The sequence below is a fragment of the Oncorhynchus keta genome, chromosome 35, assembly GCF_023373465.1.
Source record: "Oncorhynchus keta strain PuntledgeMale-10-30-2019 chromosome 35, Oket_V2, whole genome shotgun sequence".
NCBI lineage: Eukaryota > Metazoa > Chordata > Actinopteri > Salmoniformes > Salmonidae > Oncorhynchus > Oncorhynchus keta.
This window is the reverse complement of record NC_068455.1, coordinates 56,774,976-56,795,565: the sequence shown is the minus strand read 5'-3', so window position 1 is coordinate 56,795,565 and position 20,590 is coordinate 56,774,976. Positions and strand designations below refer to the sequence as shown.

General features: G+C 41.5%; 1 protein-coding gene across 1 annotated transcript in view; it reads right to left on the bottom strand.

Moving 5' to 3' along the window:
- Positions 1-20,590, bottom strand: part of LOC118368670 (neurexin-2-like) — a 991,707-nt gene that overhangs the window by 431,357 nt on the left and 539,760 nt on the right. Inside the window, exon 17 of the mRNA XM_052497154.1 lies at positions 1,066-1,239. Coding sequence (XP_052353114.1) covers positions 1,066-1,239 — 174 coding nt within the window. The remainder of the gene's footprint in view (positions 1-1,065; positions 1,240-20,590) is intronic.

Genomic DNA, 20,590 nt, shown 5'->3' with positions numbered 1-20,590 from the left:
CATGTCCCTGTTAAAGAGAGGATGGTCTCAGCTTTCTGTAGGTATAATGTATAATTCTCAATTTAATATTCAGCTCAATAGCAACTATTTTACAACCAAGATATTGATTTTGGCTTTGCGCATATGCAGTTGAGAGGGCATAGGCCGGCCTATAGGTTTCCTGGGTAGTAGCCTACAACTGCAAGTTTTATTAGGACATTCAATTTGCTGTTGGGATCATGACTACAAGGCTACTAGCAACAGGCAGTATATTTAGAGTTAGCGACCCCCCCCCAATAATCTGGAAATTCTGGAGTCCTATTTAGACAGTAAAATTTAGCAACTATAGTTTAATTGTCAACCCAAAATTCATGACAATCACTGGATTAGGTTGCGCATACAAAAATATCTTCAATCATGCATCATTGCTTGGACGTGTGAGATGAAACAGCGTATTTCTTGAATACCTCAAGTAGTCCATGTATTACTGTTCTTAATAAAGCACTATAAATGACTTTATAAGGTGATTACTCGTGATTACGTGTGATTACTCTCTTGAGTCCGACCAAATGATGTCACTGGTGCCCTGTGGAAGTTAGTTTCACCAGTGACACCAGGGGAACATGTTGGTCTGCAGCATTGTAATAGTAATCAACACGTAGGGTAGGTGTTGATTCGGGGGGACTGATATATACCAAGCACTAATTTGCAATATAGCCTAAGTCATTACCTTGGCATTTATAATGTATAAAGCAGAGACAGACAGATAACAAGAAGACACACAGTGACAGCAGAGAAGATGCTGAGATAGATAGAGTTGGCGGATCGCAGTGATGTGGGCTGGTGTGGATACAATGCCAGGGCCAGATTCTTGGCCCAGTCCGCCCCTGGCGAACGCCAAGTGTGTGTGTATATATTGCACGTGTTTGCGCATGTGTTCACACTTGTGTGTGTGCATACATGGGCATAATGTGTGTTTGTGGGCATATGTGTGCATGCCTGTGTGTGAGTCCGTGTGCGTGTGAACTTGCGTGCATCCTCGTGCATGTACAATATGTGCATATGTGCGTGTGAGCACCAACTCACCGTCGCAGCCTCGCTCCACCTGGCCCACCCTGTGGAGGGCATCTGCGATCAGGTCTGGCAGTCTCCCGTTGAGGTCCACCGAGGCCAGGCAGCCCTGGTACCCGTCCCGGGACGCGATCAGCTTGGGCAGACTGTTGTACATGCTCTTCCCCACACCACCGATGTACAGCTCCCCTGGAGAGGAGAAGACAATAACAACATGAGGAAAACTGGCCTACATTCGACCAAACTCACAATGCACAATATCTTGGGTATGATTTGTAGTGGGGTGGACTTTAAGAATGCCTCCCGAGAAAGGTATTGACTAGCTATTACTGCCGCCACATACAAGGACTGTGTTTCTTCCTGAACGCTCTGCATCTCTGAAAATACAGGTACATCTTCCAGGTATAAGTTAGGCTACTGGCCTAGAGGAGGAAATTACTGGTTCAATAATCATTGTGAAAATGTGCTATTTGAAATTCCACCCCCCCCAAAAAAACATTTTTTAGGTATAAAAGTTTTTTCATTGTTGTTCCGAACCCACAAGTCGTTGCCACCCCCCACCCCGTCCATTGGTTTGTTGCGCCGTTTGATCTGCCCTGTATGGAGCTTGCACAACCGGTTGGGCCTTTTCCCCCAGAGTACCCTGTACAGAGATGGCCCATGCCTGGTATGCAAACATACAGTACATGGCATCAGAGATTTGGTCACCGGTCCAGTGTGTGTAGCGAGCTACCTAGTTTAAATATCAACAGTACAGCATTTAACCTACATCATCAATATTCTGTCTGGTCTGCGCAGTAGAGAGGCAGAAAGACAAAGAGGTAAATCACGATCAACTGATAGCCCACCCTCTTTTCCCGATGTCAATCTCGTCTTTAGGAGCCACTGTATAGCTTGCTTACAATTTGTGATGATGAATGAGTGTGTTGTTGCAGGAAATAAATAGGCATCTGCTTTAAAAAAAAGTTACAAATGCTTGCTACAGAGGCATTTGGTATGTTAGGAATTTTGAGATATGGTGGTCGGTGCCTTATTTTCTTCTTCTTCTTGCACCTGCCCCCCTGAAAGGTCCGCATGGCCCTGCGGCAAACTAACATGGTCATAGTATTCCACCTGATTCTGAGTGTTTCACGTGCTTGCAACTGCCTGAAAACGTAGGCTGTCCGAGGCTATATGGCTGTAAGAAATGTACAGAGGCAAGTGTATCAAGCAAATCTCAACAATGTTGTTGTTGGCTCAATCGCCTGCACTGAAGTTAGGTTCAAGAACATGTGTAGGTAGCATTGCATCAAAATGAGTGAGCACATAGAGACGAAAGGCACATTGTTTTTGGTGACTGAATCGAAACCTATGCTTCTAGCTAACTTTTTGGAAACCTGATTAGAATACAATCATGTATATACTACAGCCATTATTACCATTCAACAGTATTTAAATTGTTTACCTTTATTTAACAAGGCAAGTCAGTTAAGAACAAATTCTTATTTTCAATGACGGCCTAGGAACAGTGGGTTAACTGCCTGTTCAGGGGCAGAACGACAGGTTTGTACCTTGTCAGCTCGGGGATTTGAACTTGCTCTAACCACTAGGCTACCCTGCCTCCTAGTGGTTAAAGTAATTAAGTAAAAAATACTTTTAAGTACTACTTAAGTACATTTAAAACCAAATACTTTTAGACTTTTACTCAAGTAGTATTTTATTTGGCGACTTTCACTTTTACCTGAGTCATTTTCTTGTAACATATCTTTACTTTTACTCAAGTATGAAATTTGGGTTATTTTTCCACCACTCTAATTCAATTTCAACACTTAGCTCGTGACAAACTGTTGTGTCTTATTTTGATATTTCACTGACAACAAATCGGGGGCGTTGAAGGGGGGCCCAGCACGCACTGAATCGTTTTCCCGCCTATTTTTTAATAGGCACTATGCGCATAGAAAAAAACGATTGGCTTTGTGTAGCCTGACCCTAGGCTACTGTAAAGACTACGACTAGCCTACTCTACTCCTATTGCAGGTAGATGCCCTCTCAAGCATGACTTTAGTTTTTATAATGAAAGTGTGTGTGCAGGAAATAGTTTGTAAACAAAGATTGAACAAACAACAATTCTGGTGTTTTACAGCACATTCCTACTGCTAGACAACCAACATTATTACACAAAATGATACGCGAGTAGACATTTTGGAAGAAGAGTTGAACTTAGACCTAGACATTCTGTGTCGCCGACCTGCTCTTAACACAGTAGAATATTTGTGGATTGATTAGGCAAGCGTGCATGTAGATATAGAATGGTGTATGACTATGTGGAGTTTTTTCTCTCCTAATGTCTTTATTCGTCAAAAGGGGGATTCTCCAGTTGAAACAATAACACATTTTCCACGCTCCTGTTTCTGTTAAAAAGTTGAGGGATGGGGCTGGAGAAATGTAACCACTCAAATGTAGAAAATGAAAATGAAGTGAACGCTCAAAGGGAGGGGATTAAGAAATAATTGAATTGATATCATTTGTCATCAATTAAGCTCTGCGGACATTTGGGAGACTTTGCTGTGCTAAAGCCATTTGAGACAGACCAGAGAGGCCAAATGAGTAAAACAGAGGAAACAGACTGCAAATCAGCACATCGACAGAAACAACATCTGTCGGAAATAGATAAAGCAGCACTGGTGAAAATAAACTAAAAATAGGGATTTTAAGGCTACCCCGTGGATGCCCCCCCCTCGCACTCTCTCTGTAGTCTCTCACTATCCAGTGACAAGACTTGCGAAATTGGGATTGATGTTTGATGCAGACACAGTATTCCTTTCGAGATTCCTTTGTGAGCTATTAAATTCACATAACACTATATTTGGGAGGTGAGGGTTTATGATTTTTCAAGCCAGAGATTGACCGTTATTGAAGACTAGGCCAATTAAATACTGTCAATCTTCAATAACTACAAGTAAAGCCATTGTATTTAAAAAATATATATTATTTATGCATTTTCTTTTCATCCATTTCTTATTTCTATGTTTAAAAAGTATGTTTTTTCTACTCAAAAGATATTGCAAAAGGCGTTGGTGAGAATGCCAAACTAAATTATGAAGAATCAGTACATCAAAACTCCTTTGATGTAAGTACAATAAGAATAAAACAACTATTTTGCTCCTGGCATTTCTTATCATTTCTTCATTCAGCCTTTATCTAAAGCAGGAAGTCACATTGAAATGAAAAAAAAGACTGTGGGTATATATTTCCCAAGGAATCATTGGCTAAAAGGGCAACCCTGGCAAAGTAAATACAGGGCCATCAAGCCGCCTTTGTTTGTCTCAATCCAGCAAAACTCTGGGGACTGCATTCATAAAAGTGCCCCCTTTGGCTTTGAGAGAAGCAATAAGCCCACTAGGTCAAATAGTGCCAGAGTAATTGAATAAGTCAATTATGGTTCGCCGTTCTCTTCCTAAAACTAATGTGTGTTTGACACTTAATGCATCTCAGTCAAGGCTGTAAGGCATTCTAATCAATACTGTGGATTCATTAGCTGCATAACTGAACGATGCCCTCAAATTGTAGAGAAGAAGAATCGCTTCTCAAATATGCATTTTTATTGCTGACTTACTCCAAAAAGTGCAAAGCAGCTTCTTGAAAAGTTAGCAGACATTTTCAAGAGTAAGAGACTGACTTTAATGCATTCGGGATGAGGAGAAATAACCTTTATTTGTATCAACGTTTTTGTTTTTGTCTGATTTAGATGATCGAGCACGTGCGCGCGCGCACACACACACACACACACACACACACACACACACACACACACACACACACACACACACACACACACACACACACACACACACACACACACACACACACACACACACACACACACACACACACACACGTGTTCCTCTCTGGGTCATTGGGTTGGTAATTAGTGATCTCGCTCTCCCTCTCGCTCCCCCTCTCTCCCTCTGTCTGGCTCTCGCCGTGCCCTCAGAATGTCACCTCTTGGGTCGACCTTCCTCTTGCCTGTTAGGAGCACTTATTTTGGATTTTGTGTGTGAGCGTTCTGTAATGTATTTCGACTCCTCTTAGAAACATAGTAAGACATTTTATGGCCAGTGTTTTAGGTCATATTTGCTTGAATAAGGGTTTCGGGCTATGTATCCCTTCGTGAGAGATAGTAAGAGAGTTCTGTGCTCCATTATGGGTCCTCTGTGACATACTGTGAGAATGTTCTGTGCTCCATTTCTTCTTTTAGTGTTTTATAAGGTAACAGAGTTGCGGTTAGTGTTTTGATTCTCCTCCCCAGCCCAGGCAGTGATGAATGTTCTAGTGCACAGGCCTGCGTCCCAAATGAAACCCTATTCCTTATATAGTGCACTACTTTTGACCAGGGCCTATCGGGCTTTGTTAAAAAATAGTGCACTATAATGGCGAGAAGGGTGCCATTTGGGATGCACACGGGGTCTAGAGGTCCACCAGAGGGGACCAATTACAGCCTCTCAGACACGGCCGGGGCCACTGTGCATCTGCGGTTACCATAACAACTTCTCAGGGGCCCCTGGGTAGAGCCGTGCTGCATCTGAGCAGACAGACAGAGAGAGGGCTGCTGGGATAGGGCCCCTGGAGGGCCACTAAGAGCAAGCTCAGTTACACCTGTGTCTGGTACACTAGTGACTTCATATTTGAAATAAGCTTGTACTGTAGTCTAACACTTGTCTACACAACTCTTCTATAGTCATTTAAAAACAGATTTAAAAAACATTGCATCACAAACGCCTCCGGTCATTCTAAATATCTAATTTAACTATATGCTTGCAGAGCCAGGATTGTAGGTTGGATTCCCACAGGGGACCAGTACGAAAAAAAGTATGAAAATGTATGCGCTCACTACTCTGGATATATATATTGTGTAACTAGTATTTTTGTTGTCTCTTGGCGTCTTGTTTTGTTTTCAATGTAATATAATATCATGTGTTTTTTTTAGGGAGTAGATCAGCTTTAATATTGCAGCCAGATTGTGGCTTCCATCAGTGTAATTGTCTGTATCACTTCCAATCCCCCATATCTTTTTTGCTAATATATATACATATACACACATATACGCATATAAATACATACATTCATATCTTTTAAAATATATATATTTCCTTATATTTCCCTCCAACTCTACCACCCCTCCCCGAATTGGAGCAAACTAGTAAACAACAACGCTTAGGCCTGTATTTCTAGCTGATACATACTATATACATTTTATGGACACCGTCTATTTTACAATAGTTTTATTTGTTTGTTTTTAACTCTTGTCCTTCCTCTACCCTCATCCTCTCCCATATATTTATGATGTTCATCAGGTTTGATTTATATTTGCCATATCTTGCAAACTGTACTCTTTCAAAAACGATCTTGAACTGTATACGTTTTACGGACACAGCATGTTTTACATTAGTTATCTTGTTGTTATTAGTCCCAACCTTCAGCTCCATTCAACCCCTCCCATCTATACTCCTTCAGGCTAGGGTCTATTTTTCTCCACTTCCTGTCTGACTGACGTGCCCAAAGTAAACTGCCTGTTACTCAGGCCCAGAAGCCAGGATCTGCATATAATTGGTACCATTGGATAGAAAGCTATTTGAAGTTGGTAGAAATGTTAAAATAATGTATGAGATAACATAATTGATATGGTAGCCAAAGATCCAAAGAAAAGCCAACCGGAAAATGTTTTTTTTGAGAACCCATGCTCTTTCAATGGTCCTATGCAATTCCTGCTCCCAGATTGCAATTCCTATGGCTCCCACTAGATGTCAACAGTCTTTGTTGAAGGTTTTAGGCTTGTTTCTTCCCAAACAAGGAAGAATTTTGAGTTTTGGTACAGGGAGTCAGAGTTGGAAATCAGTTAGAAACGTATTTTGACTTGTTTTAACAAAGTTTAGTGGTAGCTTTTTGGATTCCTTTCTCTGCATGTTGAACGAGTGTATTACTCAAATTGATGGCGCCAACTAAACAGACTTTTTAGGATATAAAGAAGGATTTTATCTAACAAAACCATGCATGTTGTAGCTGGGACCCTTGGGATTGTAAATCAGAGGAAGATATTCAAAAAGTAAGTGAATATTTAATCGCTATTTTACGAAGCCTGTGCTGGTTGAAAAATAAGACGCTTGTATGTACCTAGATGTTTAATATCCATAATTTGTATAATTATTCATTCATCCCGTCACGGACATTTGCATATGTTTTAGTTAGCTGCATGTGTGACAACACCACCAGTCGTATATAATTGTAAAAAAATATACCTTTGTTGAATGTTTTTTTTTTATCAATTACTATATATGAGTTTAACCATAATATTTGTTGTATTATTTGTTCTGTTTTTTTCAGGTGGACTAAACTGAAATTGCAACCAATTGTCTATGGCTTGTTTTTTTTTTTTAAATACTGAGATTTGGGAGATGTTTTCCTTTTCAAATAACTGGAAGAGAGAGGTTGTAATATGAATAAAGGGGAAATGCCTTTCTTGAACATAATGTAGGGTGAGTCATTCTTACTAATTTTCGAGAGAACCAGTTTGGATTTAAGCATAACTTTTGCATGACTGAAGCCTTTAGTGAGAAGTCTAATATTTAATCATTTCTGCCCTCCAAATTCATATTCAATTTTAATAGCTAACTTTTTGATGGCCATAATAAATAGATATGCGGATAGTGGACAACCTTGTTTTACTCCTCTTGATAGTTTAAAACTTGCTGAGAAGTAGCCATTATTTACTATTTTACACCTAGGGTTACTATACTTGATTTTAACCCATTTTATAAGAGATTCTCCAAAATTGAAATGTTCTAGGCATTTATATATAAACTCCAGTCGTACTTTATCAAAAGCCTTTTCAAGTCCGCTATGAATAGCAGGCCTGGTTTCCCAGATTTTTCATTGTGTTTTATGTTTCTTGACTTATATTATCTCCAATGTATCGTGTAAAAAACCTGTCTGATTAGAATGAATAATGTCCAACAATACCTTTTAAATTCTATGCGATATACATTGCTAAAAATTTTGCATCAGAACACTGAAGTGTAAGGGGGCTCCAATTTTTTAAATGGAATGGATCTTTATATATCTCACTTGTATCCTGTTTCAGTAATAATGAAATCAGAACTTGTTGAGTTTACATAGGAGTGGTTAAAACATACAAATAATGGTTTAATTGCATCAAAAAGTTCCTCCTCTGTAATATCATCTAATTTCACCTGGCTGTTAATTTGACATTATTAATATAAAAAAAACAATTGCAATTAGCTTCGGTTAGAGTAGATGGGAGGAGACTGAAGCAAAAACATATGCTTAAAGTACTTTCTTCCTCTTTCAAAATGTAATGTGGTGAATCATACCTGATTCCTTCATTTGCAACAAGTTTCAGTAAATTGTTTTTGGTAGCATTTCTATGTTGAAGATTTAAAAATGATTTGGTGCATTTTTCCCAATTTTCCATCGCGTTTGCCTTATTATTATAATATATTACACCTGATCTTTGCTGAATAAGTTCATCCATTTCCTTTTTGTTTTTCCTCTAACTTATTATGCGTTGCTATGGTACCGTTTTAGATCTTATGTTGTTCTTGGCTATTACTGTTCTGTACTTAGTCATGTATGTGTATGTTTCATGTGGACCCCAGGAAGAGTGCAAGTGCAGCAGCTAATGGAGATCCTAATCGACTGAACTATACCACTGACAGACCTCAGTTCACTTGACCTGCAGTCCATCAACTCACTTACAGTATCATCTCAATTCAGAATGATTGATACTCTATATTGTATCATTTTCTTGGCACATTTCCCTGAAATAGACTGCTTGTGTCAAGCAGCTGTCCCTTAGACCAAGGCTACTGTGAAATCCAAAGATACTCCTTAGACACTGTCCCCTCAAATTGCCTCCCTAACACAGAAACAAACATTCAGTCTCATTAAAAGGTCTATTATGAACCTCTCCCTCCAGCTATCTGGTTTATTGGCAACCTTGTTGATTTTCCTCCAGCCATCACAAGAAGAGAGTATTTGTCTGGCTGGCGTGAACTGCCTCTAATTGACACAAATTGAATGGACGTTGATGCTGACACACACACACACGCACTCGCACACGCACGCACACACACACGCACATTGGATGAATGGCTGGCAGAAGCTGTGCAGTAGAGGGCCAAGGCTGGAGGACGTCAATGGGAGTATTGTATGGGAGCAGGCAGGGAATCTTTGATTGTAAATTACATTGCCGTTTGACTCAGCAGAGTGCCACAACAAACTGATTGCAGTAAATGAATGTTGTCGTCGCTTGGAGTGTTAACTGATGAAACCAAATTATCGGTTGTATTATTATCATTATTATTGTGTCCCACAATGTGCTTGTGAGTGTAACAACGCCATGTGTAGGGATTCAAATCGAGCTAAAATATTTGACTATACCTGCAGGTGAATTTAGAAATGTAGTTTCAAATGATGCGTTGGAAGGTTCATCTCGCTCTGTTCATCAGGCGACTTTAATTGGTGCACTTTCTGGTTCTCTCTAGGAAGTCTCCGATGCCATTTTGATTGGTGTTGTTGCGTCTGTCAGAAATGGCCTCCACACAGTACAATAAAACCACAACAGGCTGGTCCCATCGACATTCTGCTTCGTGGCAGTACTCAACACCCTTCCCTGCTCACACACCTGGGCGTCATTCCGCCATTGTTCTACATAAATGCACGCACACAGACGCACACACAGACATACCTCAGTGGATTTGTCCTTTCTATGGCAGCCCAGTTCTGAGTGCCCTACACAATGAAATCACCTGGGTGCTCTGTATATCCAGTGCCCTCCAGTCTAGTCAAGAGAGGTGAAGGAGAGGATGAAATGGAGGGAGGGAGAGGGAGATGAGGCAGAGCGAGAAAGAGAGAGAGAGGAGTCAGAAAGAGAAAGAGGTAGCAGAGGGAGAGAGAAAGAGCGAACGCAGGCATGCCAAGTAGGAGTGTCTCATCTGCTCCAAATCCACTCTCTTTCACAATGACTAGCCATACAGCCATCCCTGCCCCACATGGTTCTTCCACCCTGGCATGGTACTAAGTGGGGCATCAGTGAAGCAGTATCATGGGGAAGGACACCATAGCTACAGGCCCTCTCGGGCAGCAAAGCCCAGGAGAGAGCAGTCTCCATGGGCCATAAACGCTGCTCCTGTGGGCAGTCTGGCTGACATGCATCAAAGCTCTTTATACACACACCGTGGGTGTATGTGTTTGTCTCTCTCTCTTTGTAGTTTGTGAACACACACACACACACACACACACACACACACACACACACACACACACACACACACACACACACACACACACACACACACACACACACACACACACACACACACACACACACACACACACACACACACACACACACACACACACACACACTCTCCAATAGCCTCTCTCATGTCTTCAACTCCCTGATCCAACAGCTCGGGACAAAAGCAATAGTTCTCACTCACGTTTCCACACAATACCTCCACAACAGTCTCCAATAGTACAGGCTGTGCCTCCACATTCACGCTCCTATTGAGAGATGTTTGTCAGGCCTAACTGCTAACAGCCAGACCTTGAGAGCTTTTCAACTGCACTGAATGGAAGCCTCTGTTTAACTCTGACACTCTCCAAGATTGAACAGAGTGAAACAGACAGGCGTCATTACACAGTTCCATGCCTGCTTTCTCTCCCTTGCTATATCTCGCTCCCTATCTATTTATGGCGCTCTCTCTCTCTCTCCCTCTCTCCTCTGTGAGAGGGCTGTCAGCAGGGCGATGGAGAGGGGGACACGCGCCTGTTAAAACACAAGTGCGTCCTCGCGACAACGCCCGTCCGTCAGGGGGACATTTTTACTGGGCAGCCCTGTCAGAGGGAAGAGCCCAGCCTATCGGAAGCTGGGGAATTTTGACTGATGGAGGATTTGGCCACTGTTGTTGTCTCTTAAATCAACTGCCCTCCCCTCTGCTCGCCTCACTGCGCTGTAGTAGTCAGCAGTATAGGGCAACAAACTGGATAATGTGCTCCTATCCACTGGTGGTCAACACACTCTCCCACACAAACCAAAACACAGGGAAAGGCGGACATTTTGTTATGGCTGAACTACACTGCAAAATCAATGACTCAAGGTAACCCTGAACTCATTGTGAAACGCTTTATGTAACTCTGCTTTCGGCCAACCACTCGGCCAACCACGATTCGCTCCTGTGGAGATCGATGTGACAAAGACCAGCACAACAAAGGAGACCATGTTTGTCCTCTGCTAAACCTTAACCCACAGCTATCCTCAATGTACCTGCTTATATCCCCTAATGGGAGTCATTGATTTCATTGTTACCTGCTTTAACAGACACACAGACTCGCAGCACACACAGTCTAACAGATGCGCAGCACACACACGTGCACGCACACAGACACGTTAACGCACTCGCACACCAGAAAAGTGCCTTTCCTCTCCCTCCGTTTCCAACAAAACTCTAGCAGCCAGCAGGTGAGGGAGGAGAAGCAGGGGGGACGGGAGGGAGGGAAAATGGCCACTGCCCTGAGTAATACCACAGTGAATTGTGGTCTACCACAGGTCAGTGGAAAAATTTAAAACACTGCTCAATCGCAGCACTCAAGTGGCTTGCCTATCACTTATTCACAGAGCACTGCCTGGGAGGTAGAAAGGCATAAGAGAGGGGGATAGTAAGATATATAATTGCGTAATAATACATATTTATAGGAGTGAGGAGGAGAGGAACTATTTGATGATGTTGATCATGAAAGTTATGCCAACGTTGATTACGACCTTGTAGATTATGTTGATACTCAATTACAAAAGGGAAAATGAACTACATCCTAATACACTTATAGGATACCAATGGAGTTAGGCGCCGTACTATTTATTTGAGGTGATTATGCAAATACACGCGAGGTCTGCTTCAGCACATCTTCATCAAATCAAATCTCTGCCCACCTTTCACTTCCCTCTCAAAATGGAAATCAGAAATCCGGCCAGGTGGAGACTCGAGATTATTCAATAGAACGTATGAAACACACATACACAGACACTCAGTCACCCACACGGACACTCAGTCACCCACACACACACACATCCTAAAATAATCTGTCTCATACATATAGTTTACTTGACAGACAGATGACAGTATATGTTCATAATGGGCACACATGTATTATCATGTTTATGTACCCATAGTCATCTATCTGTCAAATAAACTATCTCTGACAGGAAGAGAGAGTTTATTTGAATGTTGAATGGCGAAAACTCAATTATGTCCTTCCTTCTCTCTCCTACATGCTAATGATAAACACCGATGCCGTCTCTGCGTATGTATGCCTGTATGTGTATCTCTATGTGTGAAAGACATGTAAAGATGCCATTCCATTAGGTTTGCTTAAAGCTACCCCTTCATTTAATAGGCCTTAAAAACAAGTTATGTCTCAACACACAGAGAATTCCTGGTGGAAGTCCGCATGATGCTAGCTAAAAATGCACTTCTTCTCTACCACAGTTTTCCATAGGGATACTCCGTGATACTTCACAACTCACATTCAATTACCAGCCCTCTACTCCTCCCATCGCTCCCCCACCTCGAGTGGACCGCACAGAGCTACTCTGTATGGAGCGAGGGAGGAGAGAAGAGAGGGAGGCGAAATCTATTTTTCCCCACATAATGGAATAGACCTGACATTGTAGAAATGACATTTCCTCTCCACCAGAATAATGGAGGAGCAATATCCCCTTAAGACACGAGGACACGTGTGTAGCATTGGAAGGTGCTCAATTGGCAGTGTTTTACATGTGCGTCATGCCAGGACCCAATGAGATTTGAATGTATGTATAATGTCAATTGTGTTGGTGCCACTGTGGTCAAGGCTGAGTGTGCATTGGCATTTGTGGCATTGTCGTCAATAGAGTCAAAAGCCATATTGAACAATACTGTTACAGTATGTGCTTAAGATTGTGTAATCACAAGGTTTGCGAGTAGTCACACACACACGGCACTCTCACCCCCCACCTCCCATCCATATACAAAGTTAGATCCCAGTCATTCACTGAGGCCCCCACATACACAAACACACTTGGTGTCTCCCTCTCCTCTGGGTTGCCGGTCGATAGCCATTAGGGTAAGGGGTGCTGATCGATGCAGGCCCAATTTAGCAGCCAGTGGATGTGTGGGCGGCACATGGCCACAGCTAGTTAAAGACATCAACCAGGACCATACGTCACCAACACAACGTGTCCACCTCAGGGACCCGGCCAATCACCTGGTACCGCTCCTCTGTAACCACCGGCAACCAACAAACACCAACCAGTCAGGGTTAAGTCCTTCTTGGCAACAGAGAGACCCATCACAAAAACAGAGTAACATAGTAGTATGGCCTCCTGCTACAGACCAATTTATTTTCCAGAGCACCAACAGAAATAAGACGGAGTACAGCAGGACACAATTACTCTACGTTTTCTCCTCACCTTTACTCTGATCTTAACCTAACGCTGGGTGCTAATCGATTCCATAGCGAGGGGTGTCATTCCAACTCGTGAACTTCATGTATTGGCGATGCTAGCCTGCTACTCATTAGCGCTCGTGCTACAGCGTGGGTGTCTCCTTTCCCTTCCTCGTGCTAATGATGATATGATGCCTCCGCAGCATACCGACAGAGACGTTTTAACACAGGTAATTATGTTTTAGCACTACTGCAGGTGTCATTACTGAAAGGTTCATTGTTGGAAAAGAGAACAGTAGGTAACAGTTAACCATGTCATAATGTGTCATAACAGCTGACATAACCTGTTATAAAACGGTCGTAACACTGTCATGAAACATTTATTGAGACCTGTTGTGAAATATATTGTGTTATTTTATGGCTGGTTATTACATCTACATAAGAGTGTAATAACCCATAAAACCTACCACTGTGGTTATTTATAGCTGTTATTACACCTACATAAGAGTGTAATAACCCATAAAACCAACCACGGTGGTTATTTTATGGCTGGTTATTACACCTATATAAGAGTTTAAAAACCCATAAAACCTAAAATGGTGGTTATTTTATGGCTGGTTATTACACCTACATAAGAGTGTAAAAGCCCATAAAACCTACCACGGTGGTTATTTTATGGCTGGTTATTACACCTACATAATAGTGTAAAAGCCCATAAAACCTACCACGGTGGTTATTTTATGGCTGGTTATAACACCTACATAAGAGTGTAAAAGCCCATAAAACCTACCACGGTGGTTATTTTATGGCTGGTTATTACACCTACATAATAGTGTAAAAGCCCATAAAACCTAAAATGGTGGTTATTTTATGGCTGGTTATTACACCTATAATAATCTCAAAAAAGGACAGATTTCCAACGGTCTCATGTCCATTGCTTTTGTTTCTTGGTCCAAGCAAGTATCTTCTTATTATTGGTGTCCTTTAGTAATGGTTGCTTTGCAGCAATTCGACCATGAAGGCCTGATTCACGCAGTCTCCTCTGAACAGTTGGGCTGCATGACAATGTAGATAGCTAATGTTAGAGTAGCTACATTTTCAGATATTACACATTTCTAATTATGACAGAAAGTGGTTTCATTTCAAGCTAAAATGTACTGTTACTCTGGCTAGCTAGCTAAAGTTAGCTGGCTGCCTCATTAGCTGTTATTATTCATTTCCCAGAGATGTTTATTTTGTAGTTAGAGCCTAATGTTATCGAGCTAACATTGAACCTGGTTGGTTACCTCCTGGCACTGTGGCATTGTTGGCACTTTGTTCATTGTTGTATAACTAGCTAACGTTAGCTGGCTGGTTTGGTCTTTTAACATATATAGGGATATCGTCTGTATACCACCCCTACCTTCTCACAACACAACAGTTTGGCTCAAACAAATTAAGAATGAAAGAAATTCCACAAATTACATTTCAACAAGGCACACCTGTTCATTGAAATGCATATCACCTCTTGAACCTGGTAGAGATAATGCCAAGACTGTGCAAAGCTGTCATCAACGCAAAGGGTGGCTACTTTGAAGAATTTGAAACATAACATATTTTTGTATTTGTTTAACACTTATTTGGTTACTATATGATTCCATATGTGTTATTTCATAGTTTTGATGTCTTCACTATTATTCTACAATGAAGAAAAAAAAAATATATATACAGTTGAAGTCGGAAGTTTACATACACCTTAGCCTAATACATTTAAACTCAGTTATTCACAATTCCTGACATTTAATCCTAGCAGAAATTCCTTGTTTTAAGATCACCACTTTATTTTAAGAATGTGAAATGTCAGAATAATAGTAGAGATAATGTTTTATTTAAGCATTGTTTTATATCATCCCATTACCAGTGGGTCAGAAGTTTGCATACACTCAATTAGTATTTGATCGCATTGCCTTCAAATTGTTTAATTTGGGTCAAACATTTCGGGTATTCTTCCACACGCTTCTCCACAATAAGCTGGCTGAATTTTGGCCCATTCCTTCTGACAGAGTTGGTGTAACTCCGGTTGTCAGCCTCCTTGCTCGCACACGCTTTTTCAGTTCTGCCCACAAATTTTCTATAGGTTTGAGGTCAGGGTTTGTGATGGCCACTCCAATACCTTGACTTTGTTGTCCTTAAGCCATTTTGCCACAACTTTGGAAGTATGCTTGGGGTCATTGTACATTTGGAAGACCCATTTGCGACCAATCTTTAACTTCCTGACTGATGTCTTGAGATGTTGCTTCAATATATCTACATAATTCTCCTCCCTCGTGATGCCATCTATTTTGTGAAGTGCACCAGTCCCTCCTGCAGCAAAGCACTTCCACAACATAATGCTGCCACCCCTGTGCTTCACGGTTGGGATTGTGTTCTTCGGCTTGCAAGCCTCCTCCATTTACCTCCAAACATAACGATGGTCATTATGGCCACAGTTCTATTTTTGTTTCACAGAACGTGTCTACTTCCTGAGTGTTATGACGGCTGTGTTGTCCCATGTTGTTTTTACTTGCGTACTGTTGTTTGTACAGATGAACGTGGTACCTTCAGGTGTTTGGAAATTGCTCCCAAGGATGAACCAGACTTGTGGATGTCTACAGTTTTTGATGTCAAGCAAAAAGGCACTGAGTTTGAAAGTAGGCCTTGAAATACATCCACAGGTACACCTCCAACTGACTCAAATTATGTCAATTAGCCTATCAGAAGATTCTAAAGCCATTACATAATTTTCTGGAATTTTCCAAGCTGTTTAAAAGCACATTTAAACTTCCCCAATGCTCTGTGGCTGATGACTGGGATGCAAGCAGGAGCAGATTTAAGGAGCACGACAAGACACTTTTTGACTGATGACTGATATAAGGGCATGTACGTGATTGGTCTATCTGGCTTATATGATTATGATGGTCATAATGCTTCTTGACAGTGTCCATGAAGTGTATTTTCCACAAGTTATTTAAAAGATGATGAAAAGAAAAACAGGACTATGATGAATCCATTACGACAACAACAAAGGATGTAAGAAACAAAAATTCAAACGAAAGGACACTTCTTGACAGGACAAAAAAATATTTGAATAAATGTGGGTTTTGACACTCTTATGTAGCCATGAAATAACACAATATATGTCACAACAGGTGTAAATATATGGGTTATAGACAATGTTTTGACATATTATGACAGATTATGACAAGTTATGTCGCTGTTATGACATATTAAGACATGTTTATGACCTTGTCATAACATGTTAGGACACTGGAGGTCAAGTGTTACCCTGAGATCATTTCAAACACGTTGTTTTTCAATTGGATGTATTAAAGCCGTAATTTCTTCCTACTCAGTAGGTCAAAGTGAATTAGGAGCCAAATTCCACATAATACCCTCACTGTTTTCGGTCCAAATATCAGATTTCTCTCTCGAGCGGAGATGAATTAATTATAGTAGCAAGCTAACACTTCCTTCTGCTGTCCAACAACAACAATACCTCCACATCCCAAGTCATTCTAGCATGCCAGTCGGTCAGGTTTTGGGTAATTGAGGGAAACAACACATTTCTCTATGAGCCATTCACTGGGGCTGGGATGGTGGAGGTTAATTTCTGCTACATCAGGGCCACCGCTTTATCCCTGCATCCCTGCAGAGAACACATGGCCTTGATGGGGACCGGGGAAACAATGGCTAGCGGTTAGCACCACGGTGTGCCTGCTAAGGTATGCAGAGGTTTCTGTATTGTATGGCAGGATTAGCAGCTAGTGACGGATTAGCAGCTAGTGACGGATTAGCGGCCAAGTTTCAGGGCAAAAACCCAGCTAAGTAAGGTGTAATGAAACGGGTCATCTCAATTTTACCGCAGGAAATCACGACTCATTAAAATGTGCGTATCTACTTCTTCCCCTCCCTCCCTCCCTCACTCCCTTCCTTCCCGCCCCTTCCTTTTCCTTCCCAACCCCTCCCTTCACATTCATTTTAGTCCTGCATTGGGCAAAAACACGACACATGAATTAGTCCTCTGGTGCTGCTATGGTGTTTCGACAAGGATATCCTTCGCAATGAGGAACCTTTGGAGAAAAGGTGCAGGTAGTACTACTACTAGTAGTAGTAGTAGTAAACTTATTTAACCCGTTTTTCTTTTCTTTGTTTCTCTCTTGTTCTGGGTTGTAAACATTGTTTTTCTGAATAACTTACAAGATCCCTGGTTGTTTTTATTCATCTCCCCCTTCCCTGTTTTAAATATAGACAGCATTATCTTTGTCATGGTCTTTCTATTAGCATAATGAGGCTAGGCTATCCCCTAAGGGCCATGTGTATTTCTGTTTGTGTTTACCGGAAGCACTTCTCAATGAACATGACCGGCGTCATATACTTCATCTTCATCTCAAGGGGAAGAAAACAGACCTCACATTACATTAAATGAGATAGCATCCACAACCCACAGAGAAAACGTGTTGTTTTTTGTGTGTCTGTTTTGTTTCCGTTAGTTACTTCTCTAAAATATGTATGCTTAACCACAGGGGTGTTAGTAATAGGTGTTAATGTGCGTTCCTTTCCTTCTTCCTCTGCTGAGCTGCAGTACTTGCTAGCTCCTGATTTAGAGCCCTTCTTGGAGTGCAATGCGTGAGTGGGGACTGATACAACGAGGGACAGACAAATCTCTAGAGAAGAGGATTAGAGAATGCACTCTCCTGCTCCTCTCTCTCTCTCTCTCTCTCTCTCTCTCTCTCTCTCTCTCTCTCTCTCTCTCTCTCTCTCTCTCTCTCTCTCTCTCTCTCTCTCTCTCTCTCTCTCTCTCTCTCTCTCTCTCTCTCTCTCTCTCTCTCTCTCTCTCTCTCTCGTACTAGACCTAAAGACAAATGCCAATTTGTTTGCAAGCCTGATTCGAGGCTAATGCACTCTGGTAAGGATACAAGTGGGGACACTGTTTAATAGCCTTGAACAATATTTGCGAGAGTAGCTCGTGGGAAAATGAACAGAGAATCAAAAAATAAATGGAAGGCAATAAAGCTAAGGCACAAAGTCTGACGCGTTTTCATATCTGGCAACCAGAGATGTGTTTACTAGCGGAAAACATTTCCTGCCTTTTGATTTCCATTCAGGGCTAATTAGCCCATGGTAATCGCAGAGGAGCAGTGATTAGGGAGAGGGATCATATCGGAGCACAGTAAAGGGTTGGCGGGTCTGAAAAGCCAATCGGACCACAACAAAGCTACTTGTAGCCAGGCACTGTACTAATGGTGTAATAACATGACAATCTGTCTAATGATTCAGTATGTTTCTGATACCATATGTAAGCCAGGGCTGGAGAGTTTACCGTCCTGTAGGTTTTCGCTCCAACCCTATTCTAGCACACTAAAATCTAACTGATTCTAATCATTTGCTGATTGATAAGCTGAAACAGTTTAGTTAAAAACGAAACTGGGGTTGGGATTTAAGCAAAAACCTGGTATGTGCAGGAGCTAATAAAATATGTCATGAGAAAAAAAACACATATGGGATTTAGAAATATAAGAATATTGTGGATAGAAGTAGCTAAAATGCATGTTATTGGCACTAACCTCAAGCTAGCAATGGTTGTAGTGATAACCCACTGATTCTATGGCTTTGAAGGCTACCGCTATAGATGGGAGCGAGGAATCCATTTTACTTTGTACTCTTCAGGCTTTCATAAACAAAGACAGTACTCGCTTCATCCTACATCTGTGCTTCTTCAACATCTGTTCCTTGGTGACTGTACAATCACCACTGCTGCCGCAAATAAGAAACAAAACAGGATCCACTTCCCCTCTCCTGTGGGACTCCATATTGTTTCCCCATCACGCTTAAACTGACAATCTGGATGCTTGAGGATTCCATCCCTCAAACAATCACTTTAGAACCCCCAAAGAAATTTGAAAAGAAAAGAGACAACCTATCTTCTCAGGACAATTACACACAGTTGCGATGCTTTTAGACTGTTCTGTTTGAAGTGCCGTGCACACACACACACACACACACACACACACACACACACACACACACACACACACACACACACACACACACACACACACACACACACACACACACACACACACACACACACACACACACACACTGTTTGATACAAACAGCTATGTAGGTGTGACTGCTGCCGACTACAGGGTGATTAGGTATGTTTGTGATTAGGGATAGATGTGTGTGTCATGCATGTGTGGGACATGCGTGTGTGTGTCTGTAATTTTCTGCTCTCCGTGTTTCCATGTCTATGTGTTTTGGATAGAGATGTGATGGTAGAGATGGGAGTTGCCGACGTCTCCGTCTGGGAATTGGGAGAGGACTTCGGAACAACGTCTGAATTTACAATTAGACAAGGGGATTGTGGATAGAGACATCACTCCCTAGTAAAGGTCCTAGGAAACAAGATTTACACCGATTACTCTTCCCGACAGCGCTACGGCTCCACAGCCTCTATCCCCTACAGTCTGGAGCACAGCAGACAAATATAAAGGCCCAGAAGAAAAATAAGAAATAAGAATAAAACAACACACAAAGCTTAATGCTAAAGATTAAAACCTCTACAGGATCGGTGGGTAACGTGAGCTAACGTAGGCTGTTGGAAGTAACAAGTACATTTCCCAGGACATAGACATATCTGATATTTTCAGAAAGCTTAATTTCTTAAATCTAACTGCACTGTCCAATTTACAGTAGCTATTAGTGAAATAATGCCATGCTATTGATTGAGGAGAGTGCACAGTTATGAACTTTAAAATGTATTCATAAACCATTTAGGCACATTAGGGCAGTCTTGATACTACATTTTGAGCAGAAATGCAATGGTTCATTGGATCTGTCTAAAACTTACATCCATTTGTTAATGTGGCCAGTGAATCGAGTCTGTATGTAAGCAGCCTCTCTGTGTTAGTAATGGCTGTTTAACAGTCTGATGGCCTTAACCTGTTGATCCTACCCTCTACTTTTTCGAACATTCTGTTAAAAATCGCGCAACATTTCAGTGCCCTGCTACTCATGCCAGGAATATAGTATATGCATA